General features: G+C 48.2%; 1 protein-coding gene across 11 annotated transcripts in view; it reads right to left on the bottom strand.

Moving 5' to 3' along the window:
* Positions 1–14366: 14366 nt before the first annotated feature.
* The window catches only part of Tcf20 (transcription factor 20), a 174504-nt gene continuing 170672 nt past the window's right edge, over positions 14367–18198 (bottom strand). For all 11 annotated transcript variants that reach the window (XR_013440201.1, XR_013440202.1, XM_078052631.1 and 8 more), the window contains one exon: positions 14367–14538. Coding sequence is in view for 1 of the 11 variants with exons in the window: in XM_078052634.1 (XP_077908760.1) it covers positions 14521–14538 (18 nt within the window). In the remaining 10 variants the exon portion in view is untranslated. The remainder of the gene's footprint in view (positions 14539–18198) is intronic.

The following is an 18198-nucleotide window of genomic DNA, read 5'->3' as shown; positions in this document are numbered from 1 at the left end:
TTAAGACCAAGTTGGTTAAAAATTGACCTTGTTCCTCCCTGCTGATAAGAGTCAGCTGAGTTCCCATAGAGGTCACTCTTGAGAAACTTGAGAGTAGCTTCTTAGCTCTACTAGTGCCATTTACGCTAGGATGGGTCAAGGTCTCGCTGACCAAATGGCTTCCCTTGGAAGCATCAGGGATGTTTCCTTTCTCCAATGACCCTCCTCTTTGTAGCAGGTGCATGGATTGGCTGTGTGTCCAGTGGTCTCATTAATCTCCTTGACTGGGAGGTCATGTGGCCCAGAGTTGTAGAGCACCTTAGGGAAGCACTCTCATTCCCTGGGTTTAGGCTGACTCAGAGGGCAAGAGCCCAATATTGGTTTTCTTGGTCCCCCTTTTCCTAACTTTAATCTTCAAGCCTTAGTGTTAAACATCCATCAAGCCAGTCTTACCATTCTTAAAGTAAGAGTATTGGTCTTTAACTTTAATGTCAATAACCTTATAGTCTTGGGCTGGGGTTGTGGCTCAGCGGTAGAGCGCTTGCCTAGTACGTGTGAGGCCCTGGGTTTGATCCTCAGCACCACATAAAAATAAATAAATAAAAATAAAGGTATTGTGCCCAACTACAACTAAAAAACAAATATTAAAAAAAACCTTATAATCTTTTACCCCTTAATTAAATAATTGGGGTCTGTATCTGTACTGGAAATTAGCCTTATATCCTATTTTTTTAGTAGGTGATATATCTTAAACTAACTCAGGTTGGATGTTCTTGAAGCAGTACCTCTGCAAAACATTAACAGGCAACAGTTATAAAGTTCACAAGGAAAATACAAAATTAAATTAACAAAAGTAAAAACATGTTCAGTTTGTGTAATAGCTAGCTTGAATTTTGGCTGCCTTATACATTATAACCCTGTTTGAGATGATAGTAATGTTTACAACAAGTATCAATCTTCAGAACGTAACTTTAAATGAGCTTAGGTCTATCTACTTTGAGATTATCTTAACATGGAGTATTGTGAGGGGAGTCTGAATTGAGGTGAGGTGGGGATCTTGGCAAATTTTAGGAAAAAGTGTTTTAGCTTTAAAGTTAATCCTTGTTTCTTTCTAAATGTCATTTTACCAAGTTTGTATATAATATTTCTTGAGTCTATATGAACATTAGTTAACATAACATTACATTTAGAACGTGAGTCAGAGAAAGGCTGAGAGAGCATGTATCTTTATTTGTGGACAAGGGGCAATATATTTTCATGTTTTACAATATTACCTTTAAATAGATTAGGTTCTCCTTATTATCTTTAAAAAAATGTATTCAAATTTCAATTTCAGTGTGACAAGTAACACAAAATTGTATATATAACTTGCTGACAACAGGTTACTTTATCCAGCTATGAAACATTAAATGACATGAGTAAATATCAACCCAATTTGTTATTTCTATAGAAATCTGAGAAAATTTAGAATTCAGGGTGTATGGTGACAATAATTATATGTCTGTATGGGTTAATAAAGTTAAAGGATAGCCTTAAATCTCTTAGACATTTAGGACACAGTGTTAATGATCAGAAATTGGCTTACAGTAAACAGACATAAGACAGATCTTTAAATAACAGTGTGACCCTCCTAGGGCCCTGGAGAGAAGAGAGAGCAGTGATGGGTTAACTTGCCGGGAAGCTTATATAAATTTTGATTTTATAAACTTTTACATAACATTTAGATAAGGCTTAGACAGATATGTATACATACACCTAGTCACGTATGTTTGGGGTATCTATTGTTATAATTTAAATGACAACCAATTATAAAGTAATCATTTAAGACTTTCAAACAGGTGCAAAGCCTAATTTTTTAAGACTTAGGTTCCTCAAGTAATGAAACCTAACAAATACAAATACAAGAAAATTATCTCGTTAGATAAGAGTGAACCAATGTTTTAGACTTTACTTCCTGTCAGTAGCCAAGGTTCAAATAACTGTGCTAATAAAAGACCCCCGACAAATGACAAATGGAAACTTCACAAACCAGCCCAGGTCTCTTCCTGGATGTGTGAAGTCGGCTGAGGTGGGAGGGAAGGTTGGGGAGGGAAGAAGTAGGTCTCTTTTTATGCCCACAAAGGACTTGCTCTAAAGCCCTTGACTGTCCGGGCACAGTGGAAGTTTATCTGTGCCCCGGGGGCTGTCGGAGTCAGGTTTCAGGCCAAAGTCTGCCGGCAACCCTAGGGAGTTGCCCCAGCCAGATGCCTTCTGTCACCTTGAGCCTTCCTGTGTCCCAAGCACCAAACTTCTCCCGTACAGCAGTTGATACTCCACCCCTGAGGGCTGTTGGGGTTAGGCTTTAGTCCCAAGGCCTCAACAGCACCAAGAGTGACCCTGGCCAGATTCAGTTATCCTGGGTGTTTGCCTCTCCCCCACACCAAATTTCTTCCTCAGAAAGTGGAGAGCAAAGGGCACGGGTTGGGAAAGCAGTGAGTTTAGAGACTGAGTGGTAGCACGCAGGAGCTTCAGAGGACCTTGGTGTTGCTGGACAGTCACAGTCACTTTCCTGGCCTCATCAGCTGCCTAACTGACCGTGCAGGAAGGGCAGGGTCACAGGAAGTAGGAGCATTACCTTGCTCTCGGTTCCCGAACCGATCCAATCACAAACAGACTTTTTGAGATTCAGCCTTGCAAACCCTCCCGTGACTTACTAAAACATTTATAGTTCATTTATATCCTGAGTTTTGTCCTCTTTCATCTTGGGTTTTAGCACAAGAATATTAATTTACTAGAAAAAATATTTTTTTTTCATTTAGAAACCTTTTTTGACCTTTTAATTTTTCATATTAAAATATGTTTGCATACCTATGACCTTTTATCTCTTACTTTTAGACCTTTTCTTCTGGTGTCCTGTTACCCTTGCCTGTTAGAGGCTATGCCTTTGGGCACCTTTAACTCAGTGCTTGACTGTTCAGACTCCTTTTCATATCATTGAATAAATGTCCGGTGGTACAGAATCTCTTTCATATATTTTACCTCTGACAGATTAATTTTTAATTGAAGATTGTATAATTATCTGCAAAACCATTTAAAGTCCAGATAGTGATAGTGAAACATCTTAAACAGGCCCATACCTAAAGGTGGCCCAAGATTTTAAGAGACTATTGATAAGATCAATGTAACATGGCCCTCATCCTAAAGGGCCAGTAACAGATACGAAAAACAGATAAACAAGAAAGAATTACCAAAACCATGCCTGACAGGCGAGAACCTTTAAAGCAGAAAAATCTGTACATACAAATTTCTTTTTTAGCTCAGGTAGTGAAGGACCCAGGGCAGGTGGAGGGAGTAGGGGCCCCTGCAGCTGGCTCAGAAGCTGCTCCCTCCTCCCTGCCGGCCTGGCTCCCAGAGCCAGGAGTCCAGCAGTATTGACCTTCAGGGACCTAAAGTCTGGTGCCATCAGGCTCAAATAAAATAAAGTATTTTATCTTGTGAGTTTTTCAGAACATACATGACAGTAGAATTTTAACTCATCATTACCTTGATTTTAGTGATGCCTGGAAAGAAAGCAATCTTCAATGTTACATTGAGCAACAATTGAACTTTATGTGTGTGTGGGGGGGGATGAAAGTTTCAAAAAAACACTGTCAAAAGTTTGGGGGAAATTCAGCAAAGTAGAGGATACAAAGTAGCATGCACAAATCAGCTGTGCAAATTACCTGAGAATGAAATTATAATTTTATCTAAAATACTATCAAGTAAAATAAAATAAATGAAGGAAATCACTAATCCAAGGAATTCCAAGATGTATATAGCAAAAACTGCAAAAAATTGCAAATAAAGGTGGAGAAGACATAAATAAATATCGAATAAATTAAATAGAAAAATCAAAGAAGAATTAATAAATGAAAAAATACTTTATTGTTCCTGGATTGACACTTGCATATTGCTAGAATAACAACAGATTAACGTTCAGGGCTGGGGCTTCGGCTCAGTCAGAGAGCACTTGCCCAGCTTGCATGAGGTCTTGAGATGGATCCCCAGCATCACAAGAAAAAAAAGATTAAATTCAAAATTTGAGGCACAGATTATACGGAATGCCTATAGTTAATGCACAGCCATAAAGGGAAAAATGGTTTCTCAAACCATTGTTTGGGACCATCTGTACACAGCTGAAGTAATCAAGTCCCTGTGGTAGTAGCAGGAGGAAAGACAAACACAACAAATGAGATTCCTGAAAATAAATCCTTCTGGACAGTCATGTGACAAGTGTGGACAAATAATGACGCTCCACCACATACACATGAACTAAAGTGCTCCTATCACCTGGTCACATTGAACTCAACATTGAGCACAACTGCCTCCGCCATCCATTCAGTGACCTGCGCCCAGGCGTGGCCTAGGAGGGGGAGGAGGCGCTACCGCCTGGCCCAGGTGTGTAGGGGCTGCACCCTCTGGTGTATGCAGGTAAGCCCTGTGGTTCTGCAAACAAGGAATCGCCTGACAGCACAGTCCTCAGAACATTCCCCACATTAACCCTTTCACTTCGTGTGACCAAACGATTTCCAACAACGTTGCCGACACCATTCCACAGGAAAGACAGCCCCTTCCAGAAACGGTGCTGGAAAAACCGCACGTCCACACGCACAGGAGTGAGCCACCCTCAGCCAGCACTATGCAAAACTAACATTGGATCAAAGTCCTCACGGATGAACTCAAAAACCACGAGGACAAATTGGACTTCATGAAAATTGAACCCTTTGGGCATGGGAGGCCGCTCTCCACAGAGGGAGAAGGCCACACAGAGTGGGAGAAGATGACCCCAAGAAGCACCTCCAACTAGAGCAAGGCCCTGCGCACGTGGAGAACAGACCACCCCTCACCCACCAGGACGCCTCCTACCAGAGGACAAGCACCAGCTGGCATGGGGGCCACGCTGGTCTTCCCAGCTACCCAGGAGGCTGAGGCAGGAGGATCACAAGTTCAAGACCAGCCTCAGCAACTTAGCGAGGCCCTGTCTCAGTAAAACAGAAACGGCTGGGCAGGTGGCTCAGTGGCAGAGCTCTTGTCCTAGAAGGCACGAGCCCCTGGGCTCAGCCCCAGTACAGCAAGGGAGGAAGAAAGGCAGGGAGGAGGGGGAGGAACCAACCACAGAAAACAAGGGCTGCCAGGGCCTTGGGCAGGGCGCGGAGCCCTGTGCTCTGGCGGGAACCTCAATGGTAGAGCCACTGCGGGAAACAGCACAGTGGGCCTCAAAGATGGAAAGAGACTTGCCCCGTGAGCCAGATTCCACTTCTGAGTCTATGTCCACAGGAGCTGAAGGAGGGTCTCACAGACACCGCTGTACCCCCACCTTCACAGCTGCAGGTGGAGGCCAGTGTCCTCTGGCAGGTGAGTGGATCAGGAAAGCAGGGGACAGGAGCCCTTATCCACAGAGACCCACCCCAGGTGCCAGGGGATGCCTGAAGCTGCGCACGAGCCACGCTGCACACTGTGCTGCTGTCCCTACCCACTTGTGCCCACCAGGAGGGTTAATTTGTAGCCTGGGCACAGCAGGGACGATAACACGGCTGACCCGGGAGCTGGCCAGCAGCGCCCTGCAGTGAGGGTCTGTGGGCTTGGTCTCCCGCCTAGTATCTCACTGTCCGCACCCGCCCTTCACCCTTGCTCTACAGTGGGAGAGTAATACCTGTACCTTAATACCCAGGTGATAAGATGAAGTGATGCAAGCTAATTTATAAATTAGATGTAGTTAATAACAAAAACTGATAAGAGAACTATTAACAACTACACACCAGGAAATGAAAGCTATTGGAATGTGTCCTTTGACTCTTACGATGGTGTGAGGTGCTGTGCTACCTGGGTGGTGAAATGAAGTGACAGTCGTGTTGTGATGTGGCATTAAGCTATTATTGACCTTTTTACTTGAAGAAAAGCACTGGAGTGTCCTACAGTTCAGCTGATCACCAAGACCCCTACAAAGTGACTAATGGGCTAGTAGCAAATACAGTATGGATACTCTGGGCAAAAGCATCATTCATGTCTGTAATGAGCAGGATGAAGGGAGAAGTCAGGAGATTTCACTGATCTCTTCAGAATGGCATCCAATTTAAAATTCACAAATTGTTTATTACTGGAATTTTCCACATATGACTTTTTGGACTGTGGTTGTCCATTCTTATATGAAACCAAGGAAAGAGGAACAGGGATACAGAGGGACTACTGTGCAAAGAAATGTCACTCTGCTTAAAAAGGAAGGAAGTCCTGGAGCCTGCTACGGCATGGACGAACCTTGAGTACATTACCTTTAGGGAAATAAACCAGTCATAAAAGATGTGGATGATTCCATCATAGACAGGAGCTAGTCAGGGGTCAAGATTGGACCAAGAAATCAAGTGGCAGCCACAAGCCAGGCTTATTGTACATCAGGGTTCCAACTGGAGGCAGGTTGGGGAATTGTGCCCCTTCTAGTAGAGCACAGCACAGAGTTGGTCGGGAGATGGCACAACAATGAAGGCAAAGACACCACGGTCACTGGGCTGGGCTTGTCCAAGGGCACCGAGAAGCTAAAGCGCTGCAGGAGGCAGGTGAAGAAGAGGAAGAGCTCCATGCGGGCCAGGGGCTCCCCAAGGCATGCGTGGCGGCCTGTGGAGGGCGCTGGCTCAGTCTGCCTGTCCTTGGCCTCCACCCCTCCAAGGAGCCCTGGGGAGGGACAAGGAGGCCCCATAGGCACCTGCTGAGAAAAGCATGAAGGCCTCCCGCTTCACAAAGTGGCCCTGGGCATCCAGGGTGAAAGAGGAGGGGCTTCTCCCAGACCATCTCATCCTTTAGCACAGATGACAGGTTGGTAATGAGCATCGTCCCCTGCAGGAGGTGCCTACCATGAGCAGGGACTGGGAGGGATGATATAAGGACTCCTCCACTGAACCAGGCTGGGCAGACTCTAGTTGGTCCTCACTGAACCCTTGGAAGTAACCCTTGGCCCCAGAAGATTCTAGGTGCTAAAATCCTTGCTGCTAAAAGAGTAGGGCCAGATAACAAGGTCCCATGCAGGTTCTTATCCTTGAAGCTGCCCAGGGTTCCCTTTGGCCTGGACCAGGCAGAGGGTGATTTGGTGTAGAGAGAGAGGAAGCCACCAAATGACCCAGGCCTGGTGCTGGGTTAGTGGGTGATGCAAAGGTCCCACCTTGCCTGGCCTAAGGCCTCACAGGACCCTCAGCCCACGTCCCCTAGCCCATCTCAGGCAGCCCCACCTCACCTTCTCCACCTCCACCAGGAAGGCGTCAGTCAGGTCTCGCGGTGGCTGGGCTGGGTCCCAGGTCATCCTGTGCTCCTCCAACAGCTCATCCACCATGGCCATGAAGGCCTTCTGTGCAGGGAAGACCCTGCCAGGCAGCCCGGGGATGCGCAGGAGCACTGGGACCGCGTTCAGCACCTGTGACAGCCACAGAGGGGACCTGGGTCCTTCCTGTGCTCCTCACTCTCCTGGACCACACTCAGGTCCCAGCTTCCTCCAGGGTTGACCTGGGCCTGCCTGTCCCACCCAGTGACCAGCTCCCTCCCCAGAGCCAGCCTCCAAGCTCTCTGCTGGCCTGGGCTGCCAGAAGGAGCAGCCCACTGTGGGAATCTCGAGCTTGTGTGTTAGCTGGACAGTGGGCACAGGCTCATTTTCCTCTCCTGGAGCCCTCTGACCCTGGCCCACCTGTCCTGCTACTGTTTGAGATGTGCTCACCTCCGGGCCTTCCCTCTTACAGTGTCCTCTCCAGGATGCCCTCTCCCATCATCCCTGCATGCTAATCTTCCTCCTTGGAGGCCCAACGGCATGAAGGTGACCCTGAACAAACTCAGACTCCCCTGAGCCCAGCACCTCTGGCATAAAGCCAGACTCCTCCTTCAGGTTGTCCTCCAGAAGGCCCAGTGTCTTGGCCAAGCGCTGGTCATGATTCTCAAAGTGGTGGGCGTAGATTAGAGAGGAGATCACATTGCACACTGCTCTGTTCAGCAGGGTCCTGGTCTAAATGGGCGTCCTGGGAGGGGGCAGCCAGTCAGAGTGTGGCCCCTGCCCATCTCATCCTCAGCCCATCACCTTGTTGGCAAAGGCTGTACAGAAGCACCTCCTCGATCACCCATTGCTCCAGGGACTTCTTGCCCAGGCTAAAGTTGTGCATGGTGGATATGGAGAAGTGCTGCTGCTCGCGCCAGGCAGGTCCATAAGTTGCCAGGACCACCTGTGGGAATGGGCGGGTGTGTGCACCTATCCAAGAGCAGCTGGCTGTTTCCTTGGCACTGCCCCTGCCATTGCACTCCTCCCATGGGTATCTGCCCACCTCTGCCTGCCCATAGACTTTGACCATGATCTGCACAGCCTTCTTTTCCAGATTTTGCTCCCAGGCCTTAACGACATTGCCACCCATCAGGCCCTGCCTCACCCCCTTCGCCATTTGCCTTTGGACTGTGGCCTAAGGCCCAGGTGCTGGTAGGTGGGCATTGGCGGGTGGTCAACAGTATACTTGCTGCATTTCAGCACCTCGTATACAGCTACCAGTCCGTTGACCAGGACACGGGCTTCCAGGATAGCTGCAAGCTGAAAACATCCCCAAACTGGTGCCGTTGCTGTAGGCAAAAGGTCAGGGTGCCCATCAAACTGAGGTCCCTGCCAAAATGCAAGGCCCAGATCACTGGGCAAGCCTTGGGGAACTCAGGTCAAACAGGGCAAGGAAGACTCCTAGTATCTTTTTTTTTTTTTTTTTGCAGTTATGGGGATCAACTTGGGACCTCAGCCATCCTAGGCAAGCACTCTACCACTGAGCTGCCTCCCCTGCCCAAGATCTGGTGTCCTGATGCTGGTGGGTCACACCTGTTATGGTGGAGAAACTCACGTTGGATCCAACCACCTAATTATGTCCTTGTCAGAGGTGGCCAGAGATTGTCCATGGGGACCACTAGCATCCCACTTTACAGAGGAGATAGGTTCACAGAGGTGAGCAGTGAAGCGCAAGCCCCACCGCAGCCAAAGAATTGGTCACTGTTCCTCTCTCAACCCCCCGCCATCCCTAAGATCTTTCCCTCTGATAGATTCAGAAGGGACTGGGGCCTACGTAATATATACCCTGTCCCACAGGATCCCAGACCCATTGCCAAGTCCTGCCCTGCCTCCTGGCCTTTTTCTTCCCACACCTTTGCTCTTGGAAAGTTCAGTGTGTCCTCGGGCTCTGGAGTGCCCGCTCCCATGAAGCCTCTCAAACCTGCCTCCTTTTAGGGCCCAGCTCCCTGTACAGCCTGTAGCTTTTCCCACCACCCATGTCTGATGCTGGAGGGCCACTTCATCTCCCTCACCTTGTACCGAGGATATGGCATGTTCTGGAAGTCAATCTGCAGCAGGTTGCCCAGCCCGAGCAGTGGCAGGGGGCCTGGCGGGTAGCGTGCAGCCCAGCGTTGGCGCCGGTGCATCAGGTCTACCAGGAGCAGGAAGATGGCCACGGCCACACACAAGGGCCCCGTGAGCAGCCCCATCATTTCCTGCTGTCCACTGGATTTGAGAACACCTAGTGTCCCTTGTCACTCCAGGCATCTGGGACCACCCTGTCATCTCCCTAAGTACTCAGTCAGGGCTCTTCCCTTATAAAGGAACTGAGGCTGCCCTGTGCCCTCTGCTGGGAGCCAGGCTGCTCTGATGACTGTGCAGGCAGAGAGTGCAGGGAGGAGCCAGGGCAGGACAGATGCAGGGGCAGCTGCACAGGTCCTTGCCTCTCCTGCCCTCTCCTGGTGACAGCCAGTGGAGAGGTGCCACATAAGCTGGACTTGCTGGTCCTGAAGGGCTGGGTACTGGGGCATGGATCACATGTGGATCTTGGAAATTTCAGTGTGACCTCTCCGAAGTCCACATTCAAGAAGAGGCACAGAAAGATCAGACAGCTGAATGCCATGCCAGGAGTTCTTTGAGGGACATGGGGGACATTGTTGGCAGAGATGAAGGGACTGACTGGCAACCTTCAGACCAAGGCAACCTGGCTGTGGGGTAAGGTGCCACTGGGAAGTCCTGTGTGAGTGGGTGAGGGGTAGCAGGAGGAAGGTGGCTGGAGTCTGAGGCTTTGCAAATTTGGCCTCAGTGGAGACCAGTTTTGAGGCCTCTCAACCGACTGGGAAGGCAAGATCCACTTACACCTGGGGGACTTCTCAGGTCCGGTCTGTAGCCTCCCATTTGACTCAGCTGAGAGTTTCTGCCTAGTTGGCAGCAACTTCCTTCCCGTAACTGTCAGAGAAGCATGGCAGACTGGCAGGATGGTCTGAATGTTGTCACATGGTGGCCTTTGTCTATCCCCTGCTTCTTGGTGTCAAGCCTTCCTTCAAGCAGTCATCCTAATGAGGGTACAAAGGGCAGTGACAGGCTTGTCTGTAGTTCAGGCTGCGTCCTCCTCATGGCAGAGGTCTGTGGTTCAAGATGCGGCAGCCATGAGAAAACCCTGCAGTAAGGAGGTCCATGCTTTCCAATGATTGGCACTTATGTGTCAGGCCCTGCTGGTCACAATCCACATGCTCCAACTTCCTCAGCCACCACAGGGAGGTGGTTTTATGTCCCCAAGGCAGAGGAGACATCGCATAATGAGGTTAAAATCACAATACAGCATTAGGATCCACATCCACACTCCCAACTCTAGCTCTCCACTGTTTTTGCAGGATATTTTGTTAATGGCCAGTACAGAAATTCCCTAGAATTTATTACTTTAGAAAAATACTCCTCCTCCCAACCTGGAACCACAGTGGGATACCTGTCATAGGGTAACATATGCTGAGTATTGACAGGCCCTCTGTCACTGTGGTGAGACCTGGCACCTCACCATACGGCAACAAGGAGGCTTACTAGAAGTTCTAGGCCCTTGTTCCCCTAGGGAGATATATCCCACCAAAGTACCATTTTGAGAATTCTAGAAATCAGGAGACTGTAGTACTCAGCCAGTACAGAGTATTTTCCTGGTCTTTACCCTTCTCCCTGACAGGCATAAACTCCCAATTCCATCCAGCTCCTCCCTGGAGACAGAAAGGAGAAGGTGACTGTGTTCTACCTTCTGGTTTGTCTTTGATACCAGGTGGGCTACCTTTATAGATGCAGTTCCACAGGCAGGCACTGGGGGGAGCAGGAGATTACAGGCAGTGGAATACTCTCAGAAATAAGAAATGGAAAACTCCAGAGATGGACTCTTTGGGAGTTAATGGGTAGCTTTAGTTTTGCAAGAAGAAACAGTTCAGGAGATCAGTTGCACATCTTGGACATACTCAACACTACTAAGCTATCTACGTCTAAAAACAGGTTGATTCATTTCATATGTTTTTAAAAGTAATTTAACCTTTATTTTTATGTGATGCTGAGGATCAAACTCAAGGCCTCATACATGCTAGATAAGTGCTCCACCACTTGCTCCAACTCATGTTGTGTTTTTTACAGCTTAAAAAATATTACTTTTTTAAAAAAGAGCCACTATACACCTCTAAGAATGGCCAAGATCAGGAACACCACCACCACTGAATGCTGGGGAGGATGTGGAGAAACAGGAGCACACATTCATTGCTGGTGGAAATGCAAAATGGAGGAGCCACTGTGGAAAGCAGTTTGGCAGTTTCATACAAAAACTATACTATTCTTACCTTATGAGCCAAATTGTGCTCCTTGGTATCCATCCTAAAACTTAGAATATAGAAACCTGCACTTGAAGTTTATATGGGCTTCATCTGTAATTGCTAAAACCTGGAAGCAACCAAGATGCCCTTCAGGATGTGGATGGATAAACTGTAGTACATCCAGACCAATAGAATATTATTTGTCAGTAGAAATGAACCATGAACACATGAAAATACATGAAGGAACCATAAATGCATATTACTAAATGAAAGAAAGAAGCCAATCTAAAAAGGCCACATAACGTATGATTCCAACCACCTGACCTTCTTCAAGAGGTGAAACAATGCAGACAATAAAAAGGTCAGTGATTGCCAGGGGTAGGGGCAGGGAGAGATAAATAGTTGGAGCAGAGTTTTAGGGCAGTGAAACTACCCTGTGTGAGACCATAATGAAGGATATCTGTCATTATAAATTTGTCCAAACTCATAAAATGTACACCCAAGAGAGAACCCTAATGTGAACTGTGAACTTGATGGGCAATGATGAGGTACACGCAGATTCATTAGTTCTAACAAATATACCACTTGGGTGGGGATGTTGACAGAGGGGGAGGTTGTGTGTGGGGGGAGCAGGACACTCTATTTTCTGATCAATACTGCTGTTGACCTAAAACTGCTCTTAAAATGTCATATTAAGACACACACACACACACACACACACACACACACACACACGCTGACTTCAAAAGCTGCAGGAGCTGGAAGGCACAAAGGCAGCTGAGGTGTGGCAGAAGCTAGAAAAATGGGAGTCCAAAGGGAAATGGGCAACAGGGCCACTCCCTAGCTCAAGGTCATCTCTGAAGCCCAGTAACACTCTGAAGCCCTGCAACACTCGGGAGCGCCTTGGTCACGTATCATCAGCAAATCAAAAGAGGACAAAAGAATAAAAGGCAAAGTGACAAACATTTGCTGTCAGGAAAATATTTTCCTCAAGATACGTATTTTTCAAGTTTTGTGGCTTAGGACTTGACACCCGAAATCTATCAATTTCATTTTAACTGTGTTAATGCGAAGTCAAGACCAGAATGGGAAGCCAACCAGCTCAAAAGCCATCATTTCTATGCAGGTCCTGTTTAGCTGCTTGAGCATGGTCCCAAGGCTGACACAGCACACCCACCCACACCTCCATCCTGGCAGAGCAAAATGAGAAATGGACCACATTGCTTGATATGGCCATTAAAATGAAATTAATCTGCCATTTCTGCAGTCCCAAATTGATGAGCACACAAGAACTCATTTATAATTGCTTATTTCTACCTCACAACATTCCTTCCAATATTTCTGTTCTCTAAAAAAACCTCCATTAACATTATTTTTTTATAATCTTTTAAAATTAATGTTCATTAGAAACATGTCCTTATATCAACTTGAGGAACTCTGTCTGTCCCCCCACAGGTGGCAAGTTCTACCGCCTGAGGGAGTGGCCCAGTGGATCCCTGGGCTTTGGCTGGTTTCAGGCTCTGCTGTAAGGCCTGCCTGGCCTTTGAGAGGTGGGGGGTTGAAGGAGCCAGGTCTGATGGTGGCCTCCTCTACAGTAGAACCAAGATGGGGGCTGGAGTGGGAAAAGGAAGAGACGCATTCACTTTATAGTAAATGAAAAAGGAAACAAGGTTAAAATGAAGTTTATTATTTTTTGATTTTTTTTGTTTTTTGTTTTTTTAAATAAAACTGTTTGTGAAACAGCTATTTTATCCCCATGGCAGAGTGACCCCTGAAAGATGCACTAACCCCTTCTTAAGGCCTTAACAAGATTTTTTTTTGTACTTTTTCTTTTTTTTTAAACTCAGATATTTAAAAATTATACAATTTACAAAACAAAACAAAACAAAAACATAATCACGTAGCATAGGGCTGCTTATCTGACAGGCCCCCCTTTTCCATTATAAAAATAGAAACAAAAAGAAGAAAGGGCTAAGTGGGTGTTCCTGGTCAGCTTACCCACCCACAACTCCCACAGAGGCTCCCCCCCAGTCCCACTGCCTGTTCTGGCACAGAGGTCCAGGCCTCCTCCCGTTCCCTGGGTCCCCACGTGTCAGGAATGCGCCCAGCACAGAGGGCCCCAGAGGAGGGTCCGCTGCTGGACTTTGCTGCTGCGGGGCTGCTCTGCCCACTTGATGGGGCCTTAAAGAGATCTCACCAGCCACAGTGACCCAGGACACAGCCTGACTCAGGGCATCTGCCAATTTCACCCCCCAAAAAGATAAAAATTTTAAAAAATAATAAATAAATAGTGTTTCTGGAAAGGAAAAAAATTTATTTATGTTTAAACATCATTCCCCCGCTCTTGAAACATGGACCATCCCCACCTCCCACCCAAAACCTTCCCACTTTGACACAGACTACGGACAAAAGGACAGTTTGGGTGTGGCTTGTTGGCTCTTTCCGTTGGGGTTAGGGTCTAGTGTTCTCTGAACTGGTGTGAGACAGGCTAAAGATTAAAGCCACACCCCCGTCCTTTATGAGATGAGTTTGTTCAGTTCAATTTCACATTTCAATTTCACTGTCATTGGAACAAATTTGGAGTTAACTAGATAATTTTAAAATAGAATCAAAAGGGATAGCGCACCTTTCATTTAAACAAAGTCTTTCCAGACTAAAAATAGATTTATATATATATATTTTTTATCCCTCCCTTTTATTCCCCCCCCTTTCCCCATCAGCCCCCCTCCCCCCTCCCCCCACATTGTCACTATGGAGATTGTGTCCATGGAAACAGCCATTCCAACATCTTGGGCCTTTCTTTCCTGTGGTGTCACTGGTTTGAGTGTGAGGTGAGAACTTGGGAAGGAAGTGCTGGCAGGGCAGGCACGGCGGGGCGGGGCAGGGCAGGGCGTGGCAGCACGGGAGGAGATTTCCATTCCATCACGAGTGTCCACCACCTGTTCATCTCCACAGTCTAACCTGGAAGACAAGCAACAGATGCTGAGCGCCAGGAATTTCTCCATGGTCCCATTGCCAACAGCCCCTGCTCTGTGGTGGCACTGGGATGGGGCTTTCAGCAGGGACCACATGCTCAGACCCCTCTGTAGATGAGCTGTGCCTCGGGACACATCCAAGACCAGTGTGGCACTGCTGTGTGGCTCTGGACCTGGAGCATGGAGGAAGGCAGCACAGGTGCTTGGGCTGCACCCTGAGGGCTTCTCCGGGCACGCCCACCTCCCAGAGCATGGCAAGCTCTGGGGCCCGCGACTGGGCTCAGCTCTTAGTGGCAGGGTTTGGTCCTCAAAATGGCCAAGGGCACAAGGTAGCTGTGACCAAAACCTAGAGCATGCAATTTGTGGAAGGACTTCTCACAACCACTTCACAGCCTTCTCTAGTGGACACAGCCAGTTCTACACACCAACGAAGAACACTTCCCATAGCCTCTGATGGGAAGGACAGGTCTCAGCCCATTTTGGTGGCTTGCAAGAGCTGGAATGTATTAATCCCTTGGCTCCTCAGGACCCTGATGCCTCCAGGAAGAGATTCTTTCCTCTTTAGGCCAGGCTTGGGAAGGTGGTGCTGATGACCAGATGGGTTGTACCAAGAGCCTATGCAGAATGCTTCACCCCACATGCCCGGGTCTCAGAGAATCCAGTTTCCAAGTAATCAGTCCAGAAAAATTATGCCAGAACACAGGGGTGATGGTGGCCTCAACTGCTGCTGTTTTCTGCGTCTCACAGTTCTCTAGCAACTGTGTCCCTGGGGCTCCCCTTGCTTCTGCTTCAAACCTCTCTGATAACCTCCAACAACATAGAAACCCCAGGAAAAGGCAGGTCCCTCTTCTGGTTTCATAACGCTTACTATTGTGCAAAATAGTTAAGAAGGCTGGTGTGTGGGGGGATCTAAGACTGTACTATTCACATGCATGTGTGCATACACCTGTCCTGCTAAAAGGAGGCTCCTAAGTGCTTGACAAAAACCACCACTAAACAGGAGGACATGTTGCAGAGATAGTAGTACAATGTTCATCATGCTGGGATGACAGTAGAAACAAACCCCAGGCCTCTAGCTACCAGGCCCCAGGAATGTGGGCCAATGGTGGAGCCATCCTTCCATTTTCAGAATGTACATAGATGGCACAGCATGGCCCCCTGTATCTAAAGGTGGCTCTGGGCCTCACAGGTCACCCCAATGATCTATGCTTCCTCTACCTCCATTCTACCTCTCCCCAGCAGCCCAGGGAGATTTTCTACCACCTATCTGGCTTTCCTGAGGCCAGGGATGCAGGAAAGGGGAGACAAGCAACATTAGACAAAAGTCCTTGTGCCTTCTCTGATACCACTCCTTAGGGACCAAAGGCCCTTTGTAAATAACATGACAAGGGCTGAGTTAATAGGCACCTCAAGGATCAATCAGAAGGTAATTTTGCTGGGGATCCAGGGTGTCTGTGTGAATTGCCAGATGCCAACATAGCCTCTCCAAGACTCTGCTTGTGGGAAGAAGGCACAGCAGGGTTTGCACTCATAAGTGCTCAGCCCTCTTGGGTCTGCATTCCAATCCTGCTCACTACTCAGCATAGCAGGCCCACACCAGACCCCAAACTCAGAATGAGGCACATTGCAGCATCCACGTCTGCCTGGCCAGCTGGTTCTGTGTTGTTGACCTTGGACCTGCCTCTGGGTGCCAGTGTTGCATAGGAAGTGGTTGCACAGGCAGTGGCAGTCCTTCAGTACCTTCTGCCTCAAGCCTTCCAAACAAGGAGTTTTTGCTGATTAGACTGGCCCAAACACAAGATCTTCTGAAGGTAAAGGACCCTAAACTTTTCCAGAGTTACTTAAAAACAAAAACAAAAACAAAAACTGTTCTTTCAGGTTGGATGCACTCCTGTAATCCCAGCAGATTGACAGGCTGAGGCAGGAGAAGCACAAGTTTGAGTCTGAGCAAATCAGCAAGAGCCTGACTCAAAATTTATAAGTGAAACAACTGGTGATAAGAATACTTGCCCAGTATGTTTGAGGCCCTGGGTTCAATCCCAGGTACTGCAAAAAAACCACACTCTTCCTTTCACAAGGAGAAGAGGAAGGAAGGACTTACTTTGTGCCAGGAACTGAGCTAGAAGCTTAATAGATGTCCTGTCTCATGGTAAAATCAAGATGCCTGAACCTCTTCAAGATGAGAAAGCTGAAGCTCAGGGAGGTGACACCTGTGGTCCACGGCTACATAGCTGGTTGGAGGTGGAAAGGGCTGATAGCCAGCAAAGCTCTCCTGTGTGGGCCCCATGGACTCTGTGCCCCACTGCATGAAATGTGGCTAAGAGGAGAGAGCTGGGCCCCAGGCAGTAAACCCATCATAGCTGCTGGGCCAAGTGAGCTCTCTGACACTCCACGCTGAGGATGGTCAAAGGCACTGTGATGCTCAGCTGCCAGGGCACAGGGTTTTATCCTGGGCCAAAGCTCCTCAGGCTCCCCAGGCTCCTCCACTCTGTGGCTTGAGCCTGGGATGGATGACACCATCTCTGTATCCTTATACACCTGACACTAAGGTTGTTTCTCCCAACTGCAGCAGGCATCCATCAGCTTGACCTGCTGACCCTGTCCAACCTGCCAAGATTCCTCCAGAGTGGGTTACCTCATCTCTACAACAGACACTCGATTCCTACCAGAGAGGGACTGGGTGGACAAGTCTAATTCCAAATTGTTCTTGATTGTTGACAGGGTCAAAGAGTCCGTTCCTCTCTGGGATGCACTCATCTTTAATAGGCACACTCGGCACCACTGTGGGTAGGGCATAAGACTGCAAAGGTGGCCCTGGCCCTCACAAAGCTTCCAGTCACAAGTATATAATGTGACAATGTGGTGAAGCTAGAAAGGCTGTAGAGTGGGGAAAGAGGGTGTTTTAGACTGAGATTTATAAAGGGAAGGCTTCTGAGGAAGAGGAACTTGTAATCTGACATCCAGAAAATGAGAGGGAGCCCCCACATGGAGACAGGCAAGCAAAATGTGCACACGCAAAAGTCTAGGGGGAAGCAGCCTGGCCCTGAGCAGACCAGTGGCTGGGAGCCTGGAGAGCCTCTTCAGTGACTTCCACCAGCCTTTGGGAGAGAGGGCTAGGAGGCAAATGCGACAAGAACCTCCGAAGAGGAGACTGGCTGGATCTCTGATAAGATAGAACTGGAGGCCAGAGTTTGCTGAGACTGACCGCTGCTGTGAGGCAGGGCTCTGGGCAGAGCAGGTGGCCACTGTAGGGGTGCCACAGCCTGGCTGGTGCCAGTGGGGAAATATGGACAGACTCAGTTTCTCCTCTGGAGGAGGAGAACCCAGGACTTCCCTAGATGAGCCTGAGAAGGGAGGGAGCTCCAGAAAGAGCCACTCACTCATCCGTGGACAGGCTATACAATGCCCAGCTCCAGGACAGAGAGGGTCTTGCCCTTTCCCTTCCATGGAGGGTCTGCAGAAGGTGTGTAGGTAGGTGGCATCCTCTTGCACCCAGGACAGAGCATCAGTTGGGATATGGTTACTGCTACTCATCCACTAGATCACAGGGCCTGGCAGGAAGCCAGGGGCCTCCTTGTTTACTACATGACAAGGAGAGCCAGGAGTCCCATTGTACAGCCCCATTCTCCAGCTGAGATGAGGCCAG

This window comes from Ictidomys tridecemlineatus, chromosome 6 (genome assembly GCF_052094955.1).
Source record: "Ictidomys tridecemlineatus isolate mIctTri1 chromosome 6, mIctTri1.hap1, whole genome shotgun sequence".
Taxonomy (NCBI): domain Eukaryota; kingdom Metazoa; phylum Chordata; class Mammalia; order Rodentia; family Sciuridae; genus Ictidomys; species Ictidomys tridecemlineatus.
The sequence above is the reverse complement of the archived record's forward strand: the minus strand, read 5'-3'. Positions and strand labels throughout refer to the sequence as shown.